We start from the raw sequence: 24,049 nt of genomic DNA, 5'->3' as shown, positions 1-24,049 counted from the left end.
TGCCAGGGTGTCACAGACAGGACAGGACAGCCACGCGGGGGGCAGGTGGGCAGGAGCAAGTCTACGCCCCTGGCCTCGCAGCCTCTCTCTCTAGCGGAGCCTGAGGGGGGCCTGTGACAGTCACCAGGGCCGTTGTTCTGCCGAGGTCCAGCCTCAGCACCGCAGAGAAGAAGGTGGGAGCTGAGAGACAGTAGCGTCCTAACTGGCACGTCCCCAATGACACCTTGCTTCCCCGTGTTATGAGCCAGTGGAGAGATAACAGAAAGGGCAAACACAGATGGAGATCTAAATAGCGGCTCTGGAACTGCGAAGGCCAACATTCTGGAATGTGGTTGGGTGGATGGCAACGGTGGGCTTCCTGCTACCAGACCCCAGAATGAGAACTACCCACTGGGCCACAGGCGGTGAGAAGCTGCGGTCTCCTCTTTGTTAGGGGTCTACCCTGGTCTGCACCTAAGTTCTTGCAGGAGCAGAGCAGAATGAGTGCTTTCCAGGGTCATCTGGCCTCCAACAAGGGGGGAGGTTGGAAGGGTCTGAGCTTTGCCTGCTCAGTCCTGCTCTCTCAGACTCACCAACCAGGAAACCCGCTCCATCTCCCTGGGCAGGTGGGGTTGGTGGCAGGTAGGGAAAGCCCTCCCCGTCGATGCCTAAGGAGCAGGGGAGATGCATTTCCTCCCCGTGACGTCAAAGACAATATCCCTGAAGCAGTCGACTTCTCAGGGACCAGTTCTTACGGGTGGATAGTATCACCCCGGAATGCATTTAGGCAAAATCAATTCTGAGGTGGCCAGCACCATGTGGTCCCAAGTCGTGTGGCTTTGCTGCTCTGTCCTACTTCAGGAGGTGGTTTTAGAGTCCAAGAGAAGAGACATGGATGCACTGCACGATCCTTCTGGAGATACACACGTTCCTCCTTAGGCTTTGATAGGTAAGGGTCAACTGTGAGATTTTACCCTCCCTGCAGGAATCTGGTGTGCAACAATTCAGGATCGCTAATTCAGAGAGGACTTGCGTGCTTAATAGAATCTACCTAGGAGTAGAGTTGACGTATTAATGCAGTCAGTACTTGGTCGTGAGTAATATCATTTTTTCTTAAAAAACCAGTGCATCAGTGCCTGATACCACTTGTTTGCTGGGGGCTGCAAGATAATAAAATTCATGAACATGTAGCAAAAGATTAGCAGTGGAAAACTCAGAAAGTCTTTGTCATGCCTAGTCCTACAGTTGTGTTTTTTTTGTTTTTTTTTCTTTCTCTCTCTACTTCCTGGACCCCAGTGCCCCTCGCTGTAATTTTATCTGGCATACCTATAGATATTTCTGTGAATGCCTAGTCTATCAGTGTGTCATGATGTTTCTCCAAGGGCTTCCTGACTTCTGGATGGCTCAGAAGCATTGGTACCCTAGAAGCTAAAACTTGTGCTGCCTACGTGTGTGAACGGAGGATGGGCAGGGAGCCAGGAAGCTGATGTACAGTTTACGTTATGCTAAAGGATACACACAGCGAGACCTGGCATAAACTCCTCCATAGCTGACAGCCCTCCAGGTTCTGGGCCACACGGAATGTATGCTGCATTTTAAAGCGATGTCGTTTGAGTTGAAGTAAATCTGAATCAACAAGTTGGGCCATCACAGCAGTTCTTTGAATCATTTTTACTTTTTGTAACAACTCTGCCACTTGTATTTTTCAAAACCATTCACAGGTGTTCTTTCCTTGCCATTTCACAGTAAGCCGGTGGCACAAGTTAATTAATGTGATTCTTCAGATATCCTCAGATGAGGAACTGAGTCTTAGAGAAATTAAATAATCCCAAGATTACAAAGTTGGGCCCAGTGGATCTGGGACTAAAATCTGGGGCTTCTGATCCTTAAGCAAAGAAATCATTAAACATTTTTGATTTTCTTCTCATACTAGAGGATCTTATACACAGAGAGAGGAATCACACCACTCCCCTTTAAACTGTTTACCTGATCATTTTATACATCATTAGATATTATCTTTAGGGTAACATACAATCTGTGACGTTTATCTTTAAGATTCTAGTTTTCAGGAGTTTAAAGCCAGGGTTTGTTCTGAGAGTGTGCACATAGCCTTCCCCACTCACTCCATAAATATTGACTAAGTCCGTAAATATTGACTGTGTTAGGTGGCGGGAGACAACCATCAACAAAGCGACATCATCTTCCGCCTTCAGGAGCTCGGTCCTCCTGCTCCGGGTCCGCACCTGCCGGGAGCCCCCTTCTGGGTCCAGGAGTTGGACTTCTTCATCAAGTAAGGGTCCCTGATCCGCCAGCCACTCTTATTTTTGTAGCTCAGGGGTTTGGAAGCTCTGCCCTTGGAGTTATACTTAAGTACTGAAGGGCCTAATGGCCGGGCACCGTGACTGGCTGCCACATGGGACCATGTGGGGAATTTAGTTCGTTCCACAAAGGATTCAAGGTGTTTCTTGTATCTGCTTTCTTGTTACTATCACCTTCCTGCTCTGGGAGAATGTTCCTACCAACTCCAGTTTTATTTCTAAGATCTGCAAGGTGCCTAAGGACTCCAGGAAGATGCTTCTAAAACTAGAGGGCCTTTTACATCCTATAGCTTCTCCTTACTCTTTACAGAGGCATTGCTTGAAACCGGTACGTTAGCAGGTTCACAGCACGCTGAAATGGTCGCTCTTTGTTGGTAATTCTGATCACTGGCTGCTGTGTTGTGATTCCTCTCCATGAACATCGCCTTTGAATTGAAGGTCACGGTTTTATTTGTTGCAATATGCCATTTTACCTCGATCCCTTTATGCCGCTCAGAGAATTTAAGCTGTTCACATTGCCATGTCATTAGCCAGAGATCAATTTAGTAGAATCCTCTTGGCACTATCACACTGGTGTGTTCCATTTGTCCACTGTCGAAAGGGACAGACACGTCAATGTGATTTGCATTATATTTTTAAAATAATGACAGCGGTTGCTCAACAGTGCACTGCTAATATCCCGAATTCCATTAGAGCTGAATATGTTCAAAGATGTTCTACAAAAGAACAATTAAGTCTGAAAAGATTACAGGTTGCAGCGATTACTATTAAAAGGGTGAGGGAGCCTGTGGTTTTTGAGTGGTGACGAGCAGATGTGTCCAGCTAATTTTGTCTGAAAACACCAGCAGAGCAAATTGCTCATGAGAAATCTGTTCATAGGAACTAATTGAATGCCGTGTCCAGTTTGATAGTGAAAATGGAACGTAACCCAAACCAATGGAGAGAGAGAATGAACAGGCATTTGAACTCTTTTCCTTTGTATGATTTCTAAAAATAGCCTCGGTGCCAACAGAAGGTTCGGAGGACTGAGAGGCATGTCAACTATTAAATGGTCCCAAACCCTTTAACAGAGGTGGAGAAAGATAAAGGAGCCCATGAAGGAGAGGCTCCAAAGTGGCCACTTGGATTTGCAATAGTGTCATTCTATAGGAGGCCCAAGAATCAATGGCCGAATCCTTAAGTTGCGCTGTTGCTTTCCAGAAGTGTCCCACAGCCTTGTTGGTGTGGTCAGTCTGCCATAAAGCGTTGCTCTTTTCATCCCAATAAACTTCAATATTCAGTACACAGAGGTGTTCCATTTATCAGCCGTGGACCTAGATTGCTGAGTGAGTTAGTAATTGCCGAAGTGATTGAACCATTTTGGTAATGACTGATCATATATCTAAATTCAATTAAAATGAAGAACATGGCATAAAATTTGTTTCACGTAGGAGGATCTGCCATTACATTTTTTTAAAAATTAATTTATTTATTTATTTTTGGCCGTGTTGGGTCTTCATTTCTGTGCGAGGGCTTTTCTCTAATTGTGGCGAGTGGGGACCACTCTTCATCGCGGTGCGCGGGCCTCTCAATATCGCAGCCTCTCTTGTTGCAGAGCACAAGCTCCAGACGCGCAGGCTCAGTAGTTGTGGCTCACGGGCCTAGTTACTGCGCGGCATGTGGGATTTTCCCGGACCAGGGCTCGAACCCGTGTCCCCTGCACTGGCAGGCAGACTCTCAACCACTGCGCCACCAGGGAAGCCCCTGCCATTACATTTTAAACAAGGGTTTCTCTTTCACAGTTTACACATTTTTAAATGGCTGAAAAAAAAAAATCACACCCGGCTGTGTTTACTTCATAATTCTTGCTAGTTGACTCCAGGTAGGAACCCTGCTTGCTGTTGCCCGAATGAACCAGCTGATAATTGCCTTTTATTTCTAAAAATGGAATTTTTTAATCTATCAAAATTCACTTTTATTAGTTAATTAATAATTAATTGAAGTACAGTTGGTTTACAATGTTGTGTTAGTTTCAGGTGCACAGCAAAGTGATTCAGTTATATATGTGTGTGTGTGTGTGTGTGTGTGTGTGTATATATATATACACACACATATATATAAAATATTCTTTTCCAGATTCTTTTCCCTTATAGGTTATTACAAAATATTGAGTATAGTTCCCTGTAATATACCATAGGTCGTTGTTAAGGAACACATTTTAAATGTAAAAACATAAAAAAGTTTAAAGTAATACCATGGAAAGAGATATATCATCCTAATGCTAATCCAAACAAAGCTGGACTGGTTTCTTTAAGGCAGCATATAACTGAATCTTGGCTTTCTACCCAATCTGACTATCTCTACCTTTTAACTGGGGTGTTTAGATGATTTTATATAAAAGTGGAATTTTAAGCAATACATGATCATTGTAAAATCATCTGGAAAGTTCAGAAATATAAATAAAAAAATCACCTTTATTTGAGATAGCCACTGTTAATATTTTGGGGTGTGTGTTTTTTTAAAATTAATTAATTAATTATTTTATTTTTGGCTGCGTTGGGTCTCCGTTGCCGCGCGCGGGCTTTCTCTAGTTGCGGTGCATGGGCTTCTCATTGCCGTGGCTTCTCTTGTTGCAGAGCACAGGCTTTAGGTGCGCGGGCTTCAGTAGTTGTGGCACGTGGGCCCAGTGGTTGTGGCTCGTGGGCTCTAGAGCGCAGGCTCAGTAGTTGTGGCACACGGGCTTAGTTGCTCCGCAGCACGTGGGATCTTCCCGGACCAGGGCTCGAACCGGTGTCCCTTGCACTGGCAGGTGGATTCTTTTTTTGTTTGTTTGTTTTTTAAATTTATTTATTTATTTTTATGTTTTTTAATTTTTTGGCTGTGTTGGGTCTTCATTTCTGTGTAAGGGCTTTCTCTAGTTGCGGCAAGCGGGGGCCACTCTTCATCGCGGTGCGCGGCCCTCTCACTATCGCGGCCTCTCTTGTTGCGGAGCACAGGCTCCAGATGCGCAGGCTCAGTAGTTGTGGCTCACGGGCCTAGTTGCTCCGCGGCATGTGGGATCTTCCCAGACCAGGGCTTGAACCCGTGTCCTCTGCATTGGCAGGCAGATTCTCAACCATTGTGCCACCAGGGAAGCCCTGGGGTGTGTTCTTTTGAACTCTTTTCATTGTGCTGCTACGTGGCTTTTCCTGTCTTGTCCTTTCTTTTGGGTTCTCTACTTTGCAGCTATTTGGAAATGAGTGTTCCTCCATCTTGTAAGTGCTTTCAACTCATGTCTCCCAGTAAACAGCTGGAGAGCTGGATGGGTCTCTCTTCCTAATATATTCAGTAGGGTGAGGCAGTGGCGGCAGGGCTGGTGGTGATGGTGGGAGTGGAAGTGGTGGTAACAGTGGTATCGGAAGTGGTTGGACTGCTGGGGGGCCCCTTCCGTGGCTCTTAGAAATACACGGACAACTGAGCTGCCAGTGGAAATTCAGCCTCTGCAGATTCTGAACGATGAACACAGAGCACACAGATGCAGTGATCCAGTTTTCCACCGCATCTGTGAAAACATACTTTAGAGACGATTTTTATAGTTCGGAAAATCTGAGGCTTTTATAAAAAGTGACCAAAATTCAGTTGGTCAGTTACTTCCCTAGGACATTTGGTGATTGACGTTTGGTGAAAAAAACATTTTCTTATGAATTTAGTTTTAAGAGTTGAGGCAAAGAGTATTTTGGAGGGACCCATAACCATGCCTTCCTTTGACAAGCTCATGATCCTGAGGAATTCTGTATGTTTTCTGATGTGTCTGAATACTGCTACTTGAAGCAAGCCAATTGACAGCATTTGTGTGCACACCCTTCACACACTCACACACACACACACACTCACACACAGTGCTTGTTAGTCTTATGACACACCTAAGACCTGGGGAAGAACCTGGAAGTTTCACTACTTTTGTTATTTTGATCACTCACAATTCATTTTGCCTGGTAGAGTCTTACTGAGGAAGAACAGATGCTTCAAACCCAATATTCTATGGAAATACTTCAGAGTGAATCAACACATACGTACTAAGAACAAGGTGACAGGCTAAGTGCTGAGTGGGCAAGTATCACGGTTAAATTATTGCTTGTCTCCTGAAATTTTTGTATCTCCCCCAAATGTTTGTTTTTCCTTTTATACCACAACCAAAGTGATTTCTTAGTCTTCTTTCCACACATCGGTGAGCTTAAAATATAACATTTCTGGCAATCCTCTTTGGGATACACTGAAAAGCTCTGTGACCCAGGCAGACCAAGCTTACCCTAAGTAGTTTAGCATTAAGAATTTGAGGAAATCAAATCTCCGTTTTTAATGCAGAAATCAAAGAGAAGTATAAGTAACCAGTAGACTTTAAAAAAACAGAATGCTTTTCTAAATACTGAACAGCTCAAGATTTTACAGCTGATTTGATAAGCAGTGAAATTGAGAAAAAAAATCACCTACAATCGCACGATTGATTGCCAAAACTCTTAGTTCCTCCCAGGTTTTTAAAAAACCATATTTATATCTTACAATACAGATCCTATGTGCATATAATTTTGTATCCTGGTTTTCTCTTGTAATATTAAAATATTCCCTCACAGCTTTTCTAATTGTTTTTTGACTTGCTACATACCATTCCATATGAGTGGCTATACCATAGTTTATTTAACCATTCCCCTAGAATTGGATCTGAGGCTGTTTTCACTATTGCCAGTTTGTTTGTTTGTTTGTTTTGGCTTCTGACTGCTTTCTGTGAGAAAGGTGGGTCAGGTGAAAGAAGAGTTGATAGTTTGCATTTGCATAACGCATCTGGGTGTGTATTTCAGGTTATGGTCTACACTGTAGGATGTGATCGTCCCTGTAGAACACAGTGTGAAGCACACAGGTTTTGGAGTCAGAGAGACCTTGGCTTTATCTCTGAATCCACATAGCGTTGCGACTAACCCAGAAAAATCTCTTAAACTTTCCGTGAGCCTCAGTGTTTCAATCTGCAAAGTAGGAACAACCGTGTTTCCCTCACGAGGTCATTGTGAGGATAACATGATTGATAGATGGCAAGGTAGAATGGTTGTTATTTTTCTGTGTCTACAGTGCTCTTCATACAAATGTAGACATTCATTTATTTATACAGCCTTTACCCCGTACCTATTGTGTGCCTAGCGCTGAAATGGATATTGGCAGAGATGACTAAGGCTCAGCCCTGCCCAGTGGATACCAGTCTCCAGGGAGCCAGACAAATGAATAGACAGACAGCATCCCGGTGTGATGGGGAAACTATAGGAGCAGGCATGGCTTCAGGGGTGGCTCATGGGGAGTATAATAGAAAAACCCCAGGGTTTGGCACCAGAAGAGTCAAGGTTCAGATTCTGACTTTTGCTGCTTACTCATTCTGAGGCCTTGGGCCCATTACTTAAATTCTCTGCATTTTAGGTTCTGCATTTGTATTCCTGCTCTACAAGTTTCTGTGAAGCTCAGAAATACTGTATATATGGTGCTGGGCATGTAATAGATGCTCAAAAATGATTATTATGCCTGAAGGCTTTAGTGCCCCAATAGTGGCTGATTTTTATGATAATGAGTCCAACAAATTCCAACACACTGAAATGTCAGAGGCTGGCTTGGGTTAGTCTGAAATACATTTTATCACAGTCTTTTTCTTCCTATTAAATTTATTTATTTTATCTTTGGCTGCGTTAGGTCTCCGTTGCTGTGTGTGGGCTTTTCTCCAGTTGTGTCAACTGGGGGCTACTCTTTGTTGCAGTGCGAGGGCTTCTCATTGCGGTGGCTTTTCTTGTTGCGAAGCACAGGCTCTAGGTGTGCGGGCTTCAGTAGTTGTGGCGCACGGGCTTAGTTGCTCCACGGCGTGTGGGATCTTCCCAGACCAGGGATAGAACCCGTGTCCCCTGCGTTGGCAGGCGGATTCTTAACCACTACGCCACCAGGGAAGCCCTTTTATCACAGTCTTGTTCTTTGTAAACTGGCCATCTCACACGATGTGTAAGGTCATGTGGAATTGTTACAATATTCTGCTCTCAATGAATAGCATTTCTTATGTACAAACCAAGGGAAGATGACTTAGGAAGACATTGATTGCTTCTTAACTTTAAAGGGCCTCCTTAGAATGTAGAATGGCTGCACAGCCAAGAAAATGGTTTACACCATGTATTCTGTCATCCCACAGACAGAACAAAGCAGTAGGAATTGAATCTGTTTAGCAGGATGTCTTTATGTGTGAAGATTTCTTGCTGCTCTGTAAATGCCTATTTGCTTATTTATTCATAGATGTAGAAAGTGCTTTTCTTTCATTCTGTTTCTATGTTGTCGCCCAAGTAACAGGCACTTAGGACTGAGGTGCCAGTGAATAACAGATGAGCACTGCCCCTAAATTAAACATTAATAAGTATGCTGTAGCAGCATCAAAAAATGCATTTGCTTGATTCCAAAATGGAATGAGAGGTTGGTTAGCATTTTCTTTGCTGAGGTCCTACAAATAAAGTGTGTTAGAATCATGAAGTAAATTTACAGTATCATTAAGAACATATTATTCAATGCATCATTTTGCTTAGAGCTTGGTAATGTCTTTCACGGTTAACTTTGTTTTTACTCTTCAGCGTTGTTTACAAATGTGACCCAAATTCTGAATTGTTGGTGTTCTATCAGTCAGATGGTTAGTCAACCACATTTATTCAGCACCTGCATTCTCTACAATTCTGGCTTTCGATCTCGAGCTACAAACTGAAATCAGATGACCAGTGTCTGCAGAAATCTTGCAGACGTTTACAAGAAAGAAAAGCCAGAGACAGTGAAGTTATGTTTCCTCAAACCACTGGCCAAATAGAGAGCATGATGGGAGAGGTTTTCATAGAGAGACAGCAGGATTCACACAAATGACATGAATTCACAAATACAGCATTTAGTTGTGCTGTAGTTAGCTATTTATAATTTTTAGAAAGAATTTATTTTGAAATAATTTTCCACTTACAGAAAAGCTGAAAGTACAGTACAAAGAACTCGCATATCTCCCTCACTCTGGTTCTGCAGCTGGATGCACGTATCGCTAGTCTTTCTGACTGCTGGAAAGTGAGCTTCGGACTTGATTCCCCATCAGCTCTACATACCCCACGATGTATTTCCCCAAACGAAGACCCTCACACCCCCCCTCCCCTGCAACCCTCCCAGCTGAGGAATCAGCACTGACCCACTACTGCCATCCGGCCCTCAGACCCCATTCACACGTCACCGGCGATCCCAATGTTGTGCTTTTCTCCCTCCTGGGTCAGGAAGACACATTGCATGTGGTTGTCATGTTCCTTTAGTCTCCTCCTATTTAGAACCATCCTTCAGTACTCAGTCCTTATGTCCTTGAAAGTTTCGAGGCGTGCAGACCTCACATTTTGTCGGGCGACCTTCAACCTGGGTCCACTGATGTTTCCTCGTGACTGGATTCAGGTCGTGCAGCCCTGACAGGGACGTGATGGAAATGATACTGTGTACTTCTTGGTGCATCTTATCAGGTGTCACACTTGGTAGACCTGTCCCACTGCTGCTGATGTTAACCTTGACCATCTGGTTACGCTTGTGGCTTCCAGGCTTCTCAGCACGAGGTTACCATTTGTCCTCTGGAAACTGATTAGATGCTAAGATTACACTGCTACCCTGCACCTCACCAAAACTCCATTCCTTTTTAGCAGTTGGCAATCTGTTGGCATGGATGCATTGGGTTCCTATTCTATTCGATGGGTTGTACTTCATTAATAGCATTATCTATTTCATTCTTGAATTATCCCAGATTTGGCCTATGGGAACCCCTTCAAAGTGGCTCTTCTGTTCACGTGACATGTCCCCATCAGTCTTTAGCTTGTCCTCACTTTTTTGTACAACAAGGTATTCCAGACTCATCTTGAACTGGCCCTGCCTCAGGCCTAGAATCAGCCATTCCTCCAAGGGACTCCGATTCCTTTCATGGTTTAGAAATCAGGATCCCTGTGGTCACTGCTGCTGGGTTATCGTTGCGTCTAGGCTTCCTCAGTGGATAAAGATAGAAAATATATGTAAACACACGCACATACATCTATAACTATTTCCATATCTGTCTGTGAGTATCTGTATTAGAAACTAGCAGTTCATAGCAGTTCTTCTAATTCAAATACAACACTCCTAAGTTCTTTCTGTCCTAACCCCTTTCCATAATTGCAAGTATATCCTCCAGGACTCAAAAACCTGGCTCTCTTTATCCTCCGTGTATTTGCTTACTTGTTCCATCAATTTATTTATGTCTCGGTGTGACCTGTCTCCCACCCACCTGGCTGTCCCCTCTACCCACTGCCTCTCGCCCTCAGTGTGCTCCATCCTCAGGCACTGGTGGGCACATTACCACATCGGCCACCACAGGCCTCTTTGTGGCTTGCTGGGGCCCTTGCCCCCGGCATCCTAGGTGCTGGCGGGCATACCTGTGTGCTCCTTCACATCCCCCCTCTACCAATGGGGCAGCTCGCTCCCAACACCTCGGCACAGGAAGACAAGACAAGGCCTGTTTGTAATTTTGAGCCTTGTCCCAGGTTACTGAGTCCAGGACTATGTCTTGTTCATCTTTGCAACCCTATAGCCTAACAATGTTGATTTACCAGAATATTTGTTAATTGAATGAGCACATGAAATAACAAATAAGCATAGCATTTAGAAAGTGAAAACTACTACAGTATTTTCAATCATTTTCAAACACTCCTCCCTCTTCAGAAGAACCATTTTCCCACACCATCTATATTGATGGATAAAAGGGGCCACTCTAGTTGAAGCTTCCCCCTTCCCCTTTGAAGCATACAGTGGACTGAACGTTTGTGTCCTCCAAACTCATATGTTGAAACCCCAATCCCAAAGTGATGGTATTAGGAGGTTGGGCCCTTGGGGTGATCAGGTCATGAGGATGGAGCCCTCATGAATGGGATTAGTGCCCTTGTAAGAAGAGGCCAGCTTGCTCTCTTTCTGCCATGTGAGGACACAGTGAGAAGTCTGCCATCTGCAACCCAGGAAAGGGCCCTCGCCAGAACCTGACGTGGCCACCCTGATCTCAGACTTCTAGCCTCAGAACTGTGAGAAATCAGTGTTTGTGGTTGAGCTGCCCAGTCTGTGATGCTCTGTTATAGTAGCCAAAGCTCAGACATCGCCAGTACATCTCTTTGCTGTTTAATGACAATCATGATTTCATTAAACCCCTTGTGAAGTTGTTATTCCCATTGAATGGATGAAGCTCTGAGACTTAAATGGGGGAAGTGATCTGTCAGATACTACCTACTCCATCGGTGTCAAAGCCAATGATAGAATTCAGGTGCCCTGATTTTTTTTTATGCACTAAAACTGTCTTTATTGAGGTAAAACATGTAATAAGGTGCATAAATCTTTATTGTACAGTGTAAATCTCCATGAATTTTTTTTAAACATCTTTATTGAAGTATAATTGCTTTACAATGGTGTGTTAGTTTCTGCTTTATCTCCATGAATTTTTATGTATGTACGCACTATGTAACCACCGCCCAGATCAGGATGTAGCATATTTCCAACACCCAGTGAGACTCCCTCATTTCCATTTCCCAGACAATACCTTTACCTCCCATGCCCATGATAAACATTATTCTGACCTCACCATAGTTTGGTTTTCTGCCTGTTGTTGAACTTTATGTAAATGGAATCGTGCAGCGTGTGTATGAGAGTCATCCAAATTGTTGTATGTAGCAGTAGTCCTTCCATTTTTTACTGCTATGTAGTTTTCCATCGTATAACAATACTGTAGTTTATTTTTCTGTGGTCCTTTTAATAAGACATTTGAGTTATTTTGAGTTTCAAGCTGTTGTAAATAAAGTTTTGACTGTTATCACATGTCTTGTTTGGTGGATGTCTTTTGGATATATTCCTAGGAGTGGAATTACAGGATCACAGGATATATTTAGTGTATATTAGTAGATACTGCCAAACTGTTTTCCAGAATGGTCATACAAGTTTGATGCCCTGATTCTTAGCATTGTGATTCCATGTTCTTTCCAACCTCATTTCATCACTGCATCACTCTGGGGCAGAAGAGAGCCAGGCTGGGCAAGCATGCTTGTGGTGCTGAATGCCAGGCAGAGACGTTGAGTTTTGGTCCTGAACGCCAGGCACAGACGTTGGGCTTCCGTCCTGGAGGCCAGGCAATTCCTCCGGGATTCTGAGAACACCTCGGGATAACGTGTGACAGTCTCTGCATTCCTGTGTCCATTCACTTGCTCGTGAGCTGCTCACACCCGCGTGTCTGGAGGTGGTGCCCTGTGGATGATGTGCAGAGATGATGAGGGGCTCAGGGTGTGAGGTCCCAGGTGGGAAATAACTCAGCCACAGAAGTGGGCTGGACTGGACGCAGAGCAAATGGAGAAGGTGTGAGTGTGGGGGAACTACAGGGAGGATCACCAGGACCTGGAAACATGGGAAAGAGCCAAGTCAGAGAATGCACAGCTGCAGGCCCAGATGATGGGCCCAGATGGCACCTTTGGAAGGAGCAGTGAAATATTGCGAGGTAGGCAGTGGATTTTTGATTTGATGAGTATTATGTTTTTTTTTTTTTTTTTTTTTTTTTTTTTTTTAAATTTATTTATTTATTTATATATTTATGGCAGTGTTGGGTCTTCGTTTCTGTGCGAGGGCTTTCTCTAGTTGCGGCAAGCGGGGGCCACTCTTCATCGCGGTGCGCGGGCCTCTCACTGTCGCGGCCTCTCTTGTTGCGGAGCACAGGCTCCAGACACGCAGGCTCAGTAGTTGTGGCTCACGGGCCCAGTTGCTCCGCGGCATGTGGGATCTTCCCAGACCAGGGCTCGAACCCGTGTCCCCTGCATTGGCAGGCGGATTCTCAACCACTGCACCACCAGGGAAGCCCCGAGTATTATGTTTTTTTATTCATCCAGCTGCTAATGAAAAGAATGGAAAGTGACTTGTGAAAATGCACAAAACAATAGACACTGTGAGGGCATCTACACTTGAGTTTAGTTGGACATGTTTTTGTGCACAGCCCCTCCGAGCCAGGTGGTGTCCCTGGTGCAGGTCACAAGATGTGACAAGCACGGTGACAGTTCTTCACTCATGGACACAGGAGGCCTTGAACTAGTGGAGACAAGGTGAGGTACCTCGTGCGAGGAGTCTAGGTGTCTTGGGGAGCCTGCCTGGAGGGTGGGGTGGGACCCGGAAGGTGCCCCGTGGAGGGATGCTGAGACCCTGAGGGTGAGTAGGACTTGCCTGGGCTGGTGGGGGAAGGATGTTTTGGTGGGAGGGAACAGCAGATCTCCCCACCCGCCCCCAGCTCATGGTGACTTCATCCTTCTGGCTGCTCAGGGCAAACACACTGGAGTCACTCTTGACTTCGTCTTCTCTCGTCCCCTGTGTCCCATCTGTGGAAGGACATCCGGAATCTGCGCATCACCCCACTTTCACCTCTAAGTGGGCCACTATCAGGTCTGGTTAGGGAACTGCAAGAACCTTGTGACCGGGCTCCAGGCTTCTGCCCTTTGTGGTCTCTTCCCAACAGAGCATCCGGGTTTCCTGCTAAATGTGAGTGGATCACGTCACCACACTGCTCAAACCCTCCAGTGGCTCCCGACTCCCCCAAAGTAAATGCCAAGGTCCTTACAGTGGTCTATGGGCCTGATGATGAAGCCCACCACATAGCCTCTCTCTCCTCATCTCCTGCTACTCCCTCTTTCCTCTGTTCGTCACCTCAGGGCCTTTGCCCTGGCTGGGAGCTCCCTCTGCCTGGAGTATCTAATTAGTGAATAAGTGTGTAATTTTTCCCCACTGGTCTAAAATGAATTTATTATTAGAAGGACAAATGATGATGATATTCAAGATAATTCAGATGATGGGTCATCAGGCTCAAAATCAAATGAACCATGCCAAGAAAGAAAATAACATTTGTCATCTTACTGTTAAACATCAACTTTCACCTTAAGTGACTGCTGGCATTTTTTTCCCTCTTTTTAAAAAAAATTCAAGTATAGTTGCTGTACAATATTGTATAAGTTATAGGTGTACAATATAATGATTCACAATTTTTAAAGGGTATGTTCCATTTATAAATATAGCCAATATTTATATGAAATATCTCATATAAATATTGGCTATATTCCAGTAGGGGTGGAATTTGGGGGAACCAGTAGAATGTACCCCAGTGCCAACCCAAGATGATGCTGGCATGTGAAGTGGAGCCCCCAGTAGTGATAGCCATTTGGGAGGCTGGAGTGGGTGATAAGGTAGAAATTAGAGACAATGATAAGCTGTAAAGTTGGTGATGACCATCCTAGTGCACTTTTTCTTTTTTTAAAAATTTTATTTTATATTATAGTTGATTTACAATGTTGTGTTAGTTTCAGGTATACAGCAAAGTGATTCAGTTATATGTATTTACATATCTATTCTTTTTCAGATTCTTTTCCCATATAGGTTATTACAGAATATTGAGTAGAGTTCCCTGTGCTCTACAGTAGGTCCTTGTTGATTATCTGTTTTATACATAGTTTTGTGTATACGTTAATCTCAAACTCCTAATTTATCCTCTCTACCACGTTTCCACTTTGGTAACCATAAGTTTCTTCCTGAAGTCCCTGAGTCTGCTTCTGTCTTGTAAATAAGTTCATTTGTGTCATTTTTTTTAAAGATTCCACATGTAAGTGATGTCATAGGGTATTTGTCTTTCTGTTTCTGACTTACTTCACTTAGTATGATAATCTCTAGGCCCATCCATGTTGCTGCAAATGGCATTATTTCATTCTTTTTTATGGCTGAGTAATGTTCCATTGTATATATGTACCACATCTTCTTTTATCCATTCTTCTGTCGATGGACATTTAGGTTGCTTCCATGTCTTGGCTGTTGTAAATAGTGCTGCAGTGAACACTGAGGTGCATGTATCTTTTCGAATTATGGTTTTCTCAGGGTATATGCCCAGGAGTGGGATTGCTGGGTCGTATGGTAGTTCTATTTTTAGTTTTTTAAGGAACCTCCGTTCTGTTCTCCATAGTGGCTGTATCAATTTACATTCCCACCAGCAGTGTAGCAGGGTTCCCTTTTCTCCTCCACACCCTCTCCAGCATTTATTGTTTGTAGACTTTTCGATGATGGCCATTCTGACTGGTGTGGAATGATCTAGTGCACTTTTTAAAATCATAAAATAGAAATAACTTATGATATCCACACTTCTGCAGATGAATGACAACACAGGACATGCCTAATCACAGTTGTTTCCTGGGATAATTCATATTTTCCTTTGCCATTCATTGTGAATGTGATTTTTAGCAGTCAATTTCCCATTTCCAGTGTTTGCTTTTGCTGGATCAGCTTGTGTTCTCTGCGGACTTTTCACCTGGCAGTGGGAGGGTGTAGTTTACAATGTGGTGGCTGGCAGAGGGAGGCCAGCCTGGGTTTCTGACTTTCTTGTGGACACTTGAAGGCCAGGACTTGCTGGCACTACTAATAATAGCCAATCCTTTTGGACACGTGCTAGGTGCCAGGCATGGTGCTAAATGCTTTGTGTGGATTATCTCATTTAATCCTCAGAAGATCTTATGACGTGCAGACTATTATTAGGCCTGTTTCTGCAGATTAGGAAATTGAAGCTTAGAGAGGTTAAGTCACTTGAAGGTCAGACAGCTAGAAATGTCAGAGTTGAGGTGCAAACTCAGTTTTCTCCTAATCCCTATGTAATAGTATCTTAATACATCTTTACCACTGCATCAGGACTGCATCAGTATGTTATTTTAAAGCATATAAGGTAAGAACTTGCTCCCTTTTCACTGAAATTTTGATTTTATACAGCAAGAAATAAGGAAATAACTGAATAATAAAGCCAATAAATTAATAAAAATGTAAAAATTAATTAAAATAAAATAAAATATTTTAAAAGTATGAAGCTTGGTGTTAGAGAACGGGTCAGGTGCCTTTCAGCGTTATCCTAGAAGACCTGTCAGGCCAGACGCCACCGTGTGTTGTAAGTGTGGCGTCTGAATTAGCTCTGCTGTCTCTTTGAAGAAGGTGACGCAGACTGAGAGCCCCGGCAGTAGCTGTCACTTGGTCCTGAACAGGAAGTAGACGACCCTTTCTGGTATTGCTAGAATGAATCCTTGGCAAATTCTCTGAACAAGTTTCTGGCTACTGGTCACAAGGCATATGGCAAATTGACGGGGAGGTCTTGCAGTTGACGTCCCCAGAGACTCAGGATTGCTGCACACGACACCTGGGCCTGCTTCCCCTCCACCCAAGCTGAAGCAGGTCTCTGGTCAGCTGTAGCATGACAGTTTGACTGTCACTTCTGTGACTTCAGTAATTGTGACTGGTTCTCTGTTGATGGACAGTTTCTAAGGAAACATTCTCAAAAATCAACATTTGGGCACTGATATTTTTCAACTGGTTATACAGACTCATAAAAATTAGCAGGTTTTCTCCCAAATAGCCATCATGGTTTGAAAAATAATTAGTATGATGTGTCCTCCTATGGGATGGTCATAATGATGATCATCATATAAGTACATAGACTGTAGCCTCCGATAGTTAGAAGAATGAAAGCTAAGGGAGCTGTGTTTTCAATAAAAAGATGGAAGATTCTTAAAAGCATGAACCAAGAGATGAAAGTGCTGACCTAGAAACAGGTGACCTTTGTATTATGTCACTGAGGTGACCGTGGGCTGGGGGTGGAGCCCAGGGACACTGGCTTGTCTATTTTGAGTTTTATGCTTCTTTATTCCCCTCTCATCATTTCTGTTTTCCAGCTGAGATGATCCAACAAAGATTAGAAGCCCTGGAGAAAGAGAGAAGCAGCCTGCACTTTCAGCTCCCTTCGCAGCAGCCGGCCCTCAGTGGCCTCCTGGGCCACCTGAGGGCACAGGCCCAGGCCACCCTGCACCGGGCAGCCCAGAGGTACGTACTCTCCCCCGGGGGCCCTCTTCCCTCTCCCCGCTCCCGAGTGGCCAAGAGCCCGGGAGACCCTTCGCTGCGTTTTCCCGGGAAGCACCCTTCTGCTGGTTGGACAGGTGAGGCCTCCTTCCAGAGGCAGGGACCCAGGTGGGTCACACGCCCTAGGAGACCCTTCTGCTAAGTGCCAGCAGGGCCCGTCGACACGCACAGGCACGGCTGGGTGCTAGTAAGCTCCCCCGGGAAGCCCGCCCCCTGAGAAGGTGGAGGTGGATTTCCTCTTGCCGAGGGCAGCTGGGTCTTCTGTCATCCCGTAAGATCCACAGATGGTCCCCTCTGACTGAGGGATGAAGACACGTCCTCCTCCTGACTCTTCCTCCAGAACATCTTCTGCTCTTTCGGCTACCCAAGGGTCTCCCAGGACCGGGGCTAGATGGAGGGCAGAAGCTATTTCTAATTCGGTGGCCCTCAGTCCTGGCTGCACGTTTGAATCACCTGGAGAGTTTTTAAATGTCCAGCTTCTTCCCCAGACCAGCTAAGTCAGGCTGTCTGGGGCCAGGGTCCCAGGTGCTGGCCTGTTGGAAAAGTCTGTGAACCACTGTTCTCATCTGTCTGCTGGTGACCTCTCTCGTTGGGTAAAGACTTGAGGGGGAAGGGGTAGTGATGAATGCGATTAGCCTAATTAGAGCGCAGGTCTGCTTCTACTTGGGTGTAAACACGGCCACAGCAATTACACTTTACTTCCAACTTCCAGTTGGCTCTGACAATCACAGGCCTGTCCGGCCTCGTCCTCATTTGACATTCAGTTGATCTCGGCAGCTCCCTAGAACCCGTCTTGACAGTGAGGCTGGTTATTTTCTCACGTGCCTGTGTTGCAGTTTTGCGAGAAGCACGTAGCAGAGTGCCTGGTACCTGATAGGTGCTTCCTTATAAATGTTGGCTGAGGGAACTTTTACAAGATTCTCTTAAAGAACAGGTGAATCTCACCTCCCATTTCTATTCTTTTTTCATCTGACATTGAAGTATCACCTTGTTTCCTGTCTCCTTCTCACACAGGCCTTTCCCAACTTGATGTTCTACTTAATTCTTTCTTTTGATCTTTGGGGGTGTTTCTGGTCCTCCACCCCAGTCTCGGGCCGTTTTTAGCATCTGCCAGTGTATTGTGTTTCTGTTAATTTAACAAACCCTTCTGTAACACTCTTACTTGCGTAAGAGTTACTAAGTGCCTTTTTATTTATTTATTTATTTGTTTGTTTGTTTGTTTGTTTGTTTATTTATGGCTGTGTTGGGTCTTCGTTTCTGTGCGAGGGCTGTCCCTAGTTGCGGCAAGCGGGGGCCACTCTTCATCGCGGTGCGCGGGCCTCTCACTATCGCAGCCTCTCTTGTTGCGGGGCACAGGCTCCAGACGTGCAGGCTCAGTAGTTGTGGCTCACGGGTCCAGTTGCTCCGTGGCATGTGGGATCTTCCCAGACCAGGGCTCGAACCCGTGTCCCCTGCATTAGCAGGCAGATTCTCAACCACTGCGCCACCAGGGAAGCCCACTAAGTGCTTTAAGAAGTAACTCATTTTTAAAAAATTTTCTTTGTGATAAAATATACATAACATAAAATTTACTATTTCAACCATTTGTAAGTGTACAGTTCAGCGGCATTAAGTACATTCATATTGTTGTGCGACCGTCACCACCAGCCATCTCCAGAACTTTGTCATCTTCCAAAACTGAAACTCTGTCCCCATTAAACACTAACTCCCTACTCTCCTGCATTGTCGGTGGGAATATAAATTGGTGCGGCCACTATGGAAAACAGTATGGAGGTTCCTTAAAAAACTGAAAATAGAGCAATGGTATGATCGTGCAATCCCACTCCTGGGCAAGTATCCAGAGAAAACTCTAATTCGAAAAGATACATGCGCCGCTATGTTCATAGAAGCACTAGTTACGATAGCCAAGACATGGAAGCAACCTAAGTGTCCATTGACAGATGAATGGATGAAGAAGATGTGGTACATATATACAATGGAATACTACTCAGCCATAAAAAGAATGAAATAATGACATTTGCAGCAACATGGATGGACCTGGAGATTATCATACTAAGTGAAGTAAGTCAGACAAAGGCAGAGAAAGACAAATACCATATGATAACACTTATATGTGGAATCTAAAATATCATACAATTGATCTTATTTCCAAAACAGAAACAGACTCAGACATAGAAAACAAATTTATGGTTACCAAAGGGGGAAAAGGGGGGAGAGGGATAAATTAGGAGTTTGGGATTAGCAGATACACACTACTATATATAGAATAGCTAAACAGCAAGGTCCTACTGTATAGCACAGGGAACTGTATTCAGTATCTTGTAATAAGCTATGATGGAAAGAATATGAGGAAGAGTATATATATATATATATATATATATATTTATATGTATCTGAATCACTTTGCTGTATACCAGAAACTACCACAGCATTGTAAATCAACTATACTTCAATTAAAAAAACCCCATTAACTCCTTTGTCCCCCCTTCCCAGCCCCTGGCAACCACCATTTCTACTTTCTGTCTCTATGAATTTGACTAGTCTGGGTACCTCACATAAGTGGGATCATATGGTATTTGTCCTTTTGTGACTGGCTTATTTCACTGAGCCAAGGTTCGTCTATGTTGTGACATTTGTCAGGATTTCCTTCCTTTTGAAGGCTGAATCATGTTCCATTGTATTATGTACCACATTTTGCTTATCTATTCTTCTTTTGATGAATAAGAAGTAATTCCTTGAATCCTCGAGACAATTCCAGGGGGTTGTAGATTTAGTATGTTGATATATGTATCTATATGGAGATTACATCATCATCATCTACATCCCTATCTGTATTTAGAGATGAGGAAACGAGGCCCAGGAAGGCTTCAGGGAATTGTGCCGGCCCCCAGCGGGTGGGTACTGAGCCTGGGCACAAATCTCGCGTCTGGCTTGAGTCCCAGTTTGGAACTAGCTTCCCATGCTATCTCTCTGAGTCCGAGCTGGCACCTGCTCTCCAGTGATCGTCTGTTTAGCTACACATGATGTGGCTGGAGAGCGATGCTTTGTGATGGTCTCGGCTGAGTGTCTCATAGAACACGGTGAACTAAGATAAAGGCAATGTCCTGCTTTCTCACTCAGGTTACAGCCCCTGCCCTTTCTCATATTTGACTGTGACCCATAAAGATAGCATGTTCACGTCGCTCAACCGAATATGTTCCCCACAGAAGTATATTATTAATCATTTATGAAGCCCATATAAACCCGTGGCGTACCTTGTTCACCCTGTCTCCTTTCCTCACAGGAGTTACCTAGATGCTGTGTTTTTAGTTCCCATTCACTCTTTGAGCCCACCGGGCTCTGATTTCTATCTCGGCCGCTGCCAAAGTTGGTAATGATTTTCTAGTTGCTCAATTTAAAAGACATCTTAAAATGCTTCTTCTGTGCATTGTCACGGCACCGCCTAGAACTTCTGATCAATCGGATTCATCCCTGAAACTCTCTCACCTTGGCCTTCTCAGATCACTCTTTCCTGCTCTTGCTGCCATGCTGGCCATTCCTTTCCATCTCTGAAGAGCTCCTGCTTCTCTCCCTGACCCCTTCATATGGATGCTCTTCTGTCTTCTGTTCTACTCCATCCTCTCCTCCCACTTTACATACTCTCTCTGGGGGATCTCAGATACTCCTGTGCTTCAGGTACCACTAATGTACTAATTTCCCTCAAATTTCTTTTTCTTTTTGTTCTTTTTTTTAAAAATTATTTTCGCCATGCCGTGCAGCATGTGGGATCTTAGTTCCCCGACCAGGGATTGAACCCGGGCCCCCTGCATTGGCAGCGCAGAGTCTTAACCACTGGACCTCCAGGAAAGTTCCTAATTTCCCTCAAATTTCTATCCCTACCCCTGGTATCTCTCTAAAATTCCAGCCCACAGCTCGGCTTTCTTTTGAACAAATCCCTGAGCTTTACTAAGTGTACTACCTTTTTACCTTAAAAATTGACTGTTGTTTTATTCTTGCCTTTACTAAATTGACTATCTTTTAAAACTGTCTAGTTATTAAATTTACTCTTGTTCTCCCCAGTCAGTCCCTTCTCCTGTATCCCCAATCTCAGTGACTTATGCCGCCATCTACCCAGTGACCCAAGTAAGAACTCTGGTTCAGCCTCGGCTCTTCCCCTTAGGACTTACTCCCCAGTTTAACTGGGGACCAAGGCCCGTGGATTCCGCTGTCTTGTACTGCATTCCCACTCCCCTTGCTTGTCCTCATGTCAGTGCTTCAGTTCTGACTTAATAATTGGAACCTGGATTCTTGCATTGGTCTCCTTGCTGGTGTTCCTGACCCCAGAATTACTCCCTCTCATTCATCGTCCGTGATGCCTCAGGTGGAAACGTCGTGTCATGCACGGTGGCCCTCATTGTTCTTGGGATAAGATCTGTGCTGCTTAGCATGACATTCAAAGCTTTTCCAGTGCAGCTCTTGCCTAGCTTTCCAGCAGCCCAAATTTCACTAGGCGTCACCAGCCCCCTGCAGTTGACACACGCTGAAGTGGTAGAAGTTGTCACCTAGCTGTTGCTCATTCTTCACGACTCAGCTCAGCTCCCATCCTTGTGAAGCCTTGCCCGTGTCAGTCACAGCATCTCCCCCTTGAATTACTGGAGCACCTTGAATGACCTCACCCCTGCCTTGGCTCTTAAATTAATCTGTTTCCTTGAACATCTGTCTACTCTGACAGACTGTGAGCTCCTTGAGGACAAGACAAGAATATATATATATTCTTCCTAATATTCTTTCCATCATAGCTTTTTATAAGATACTGAATACAGTTCCCTGTGCTATACAGTAGGACCTTGCTGTTTAGCTATTCTACAAGACTGTATTGTATTTATCTTTTTATTCCTAGACACTAGAGCAGTGGCTGACCTATGATAAATATTCCGTAAATATTCACTGAATGAATGAATGTGATACATATGTGTATCTACATGTAGGTTCACCAAGATGCATGCGTATAGAGAGGGAGAGAGGAAGAACCTTCACTCTAACGTGGCTCAGTTGCCCTGGAGAAAACACTCGTTCAGCCTTGCTTCTGACACACCCAGCAAGGAGGAGGTTCACAGTATCTTTTTTAAAAAAAATTTATTCATTCATTAATTAATTCATTTACTTATTTTTGGCTGCCTTGTGTCTTCCTTGCCGCATGCGGGCTTTCCCTAGTTGCGGTGAGCAGGAGCTATTCTTTCTTGCGGTGCGCGGGCTTCTCATTGCGGTGGCTTCTCTTGTTGCGGAGCACGGGCTCTAGAGTGTGTGGGCTTCAGTAGTTGTGGCGCATGGGCTCAGTAGTTGTCGCTCGTGGGCTCTAAAGCGCAGGCTCAGTAGTTGTGGCACATGGGCTCAGTAGTTGTGGCTCGTGGGCTCTAAAGCGCAGGCTTAGTAGTTGTGGCACGCGGGCTCAGTAGTTGTGGCTCGTGGGCTCTAAAGCACAGGCTTAGTAGTTGTGGCACGCGGGCTCAGTAGTTGTGGCTCATGGGCTCTAGAGCACAGGCTCAGTAGCTGTGGCTCACGGGCTTAGCTGCTCCGCAGCATGTGGGATCTTCCCAGACCAGGGCTCGAACCCGTGTCCCCTGCATTGGCAGGCGGATTCTTAACCACTGCACCACCAGGGAAGCCCTCACAGTATCTTGAAGAACCCCCGATTGGAGCTCCAGGAAACCTGGATTTGGTCCTGTCTCATGCACTACCCAGCTCTATGTGACCTGACGTAGTTTCCTACCTTCTCCACACTTCACTCCCCTCATGAGAAAAGGAGGGGGTTGAATTAGATCGCTCTTTTCCACACTTCAGTTGTTTAAGCATTATCTTGGCTTTTCTCGTGCCAAAGCCATCTGTCCTATTATTAACACAATTAGAGAACAATGACTCAAAATCAATTCCTCTCTTACGCTTTGCTACTGCGTGTTAACATAATTACATAGTCATTAATAATTTAAAAAATTGCCTCTCAGTGTGCCGACCGCCCATCCAGCCTGTGACGTTTGTCATCAGCAGGATTATCTGGACTCGCAGGTTCCCCCCGAGCCAGGGGCTTTGACTGCAGTTCTCACAGTGGCCACCAGGGGGACGGGGTGTCTGGCCCGAGCTCAGGCAGCCGGAGCCTGGATGGGAAGGTTTCTCCCAGGCCAGGGGCTCTCCGAGTCCAGGGAGAAACAGAATGCTTTCCAATGATGGTGCTTTTCCTGTAGAAATAAAAAGGTTGCATTGACATGGCAAATTTTCAATACTGATTAATAACAACACAAATAAGTACCTCTTCGCCTTGTTGGGATCAAGGGTTTCCTAGAGGATCGAATGAAAGCTATAGATTTCTTCCATCACAGAACCACGTATGTACAAACATACGGACAACGGCATACAAACACTTGTATGCAGATCTTCTGAGCTTATTCATTCCCTCTCTAGGGGGCCTTTGGCTCTCAAGTTAAGAAAATTTGGTTTAGAATAAGATCTGAGGAAATGTAAACACCCAAGTGCGATCAGGTACTTCATTTTTAATTTTCACTGTCATTTTGTTCATAATAATCCCTGTTTTAATTCATCGTTCTAAAAAGCACTGTTTAATTCTCTGTGTGTCATCCTGAATCATACTCGATTTGTCCAGGTCCTTCCAGCAGCCCAGGGAGCATTAGCTGTCACCCCAGGGGTTAACTGAGCTCCTCTAAAGCAGATTACTGGTACTCAAATGGTTTGGTATCCGTCTCTCTCTGTCTTTGGTACCGCACTGCTCTGTAATGTAACTGGGTCACTGGGGTGTCTCTCCTCAGCGGGGT

The 24,049-nt window shown here is 44.7% G+C and overlaps 1 protein-coding gene across 8 annotated transcripts in view; it reads left to right on the top strand.

Annotated features, from left to right (window-relative positions):
- The window catches only part of DISC1 (DISC1 scaffold protein), a 353,386-nt gene that overhangs the window by 86,550 nt on the left and 242,787 nt on the right, over positions 1–24,049 (top strand). For all 8 annotated transcript variants that reach the window (XR_005016896.1, XR_005016897.1, XR_005016895.1 and 5 more), the window contains exon 4: positions 17,063–17,210. Coding sequence is in view for 5 of the 8 variants with exons in the window: in XM_036829396.1 (XP_036685291.1) it covers positions 17,063–17,210 (148 nt within the window). In the remaining 3 variants the exon portion in view is untranslated. The remainder of the gene's footprint in view (positions 1–17,062; positions 17,211–24,049) is intronic.

Source organism: Balaenoptera musculus, chromosome 16 (genome assembly GCF_009873245.2).
Source record: "Balaenoptera musculus isolate JJ_BM4_2016_0621 chromosome 16, mBalMus1.pri.v3, whole genome shotgun sequence".
Classification (NCBI taxonomy): Eukaryota; Metazoa; Chordata; class Mammalia; order Artiodactyla; family Balaenopteridae; genus Balaenoptera; species Balaenoptera musculus.
Note: the sequence above shows the minus strand (reverse complement) of the source record. Positions and strands in the feature narration are given on the sequence as shown.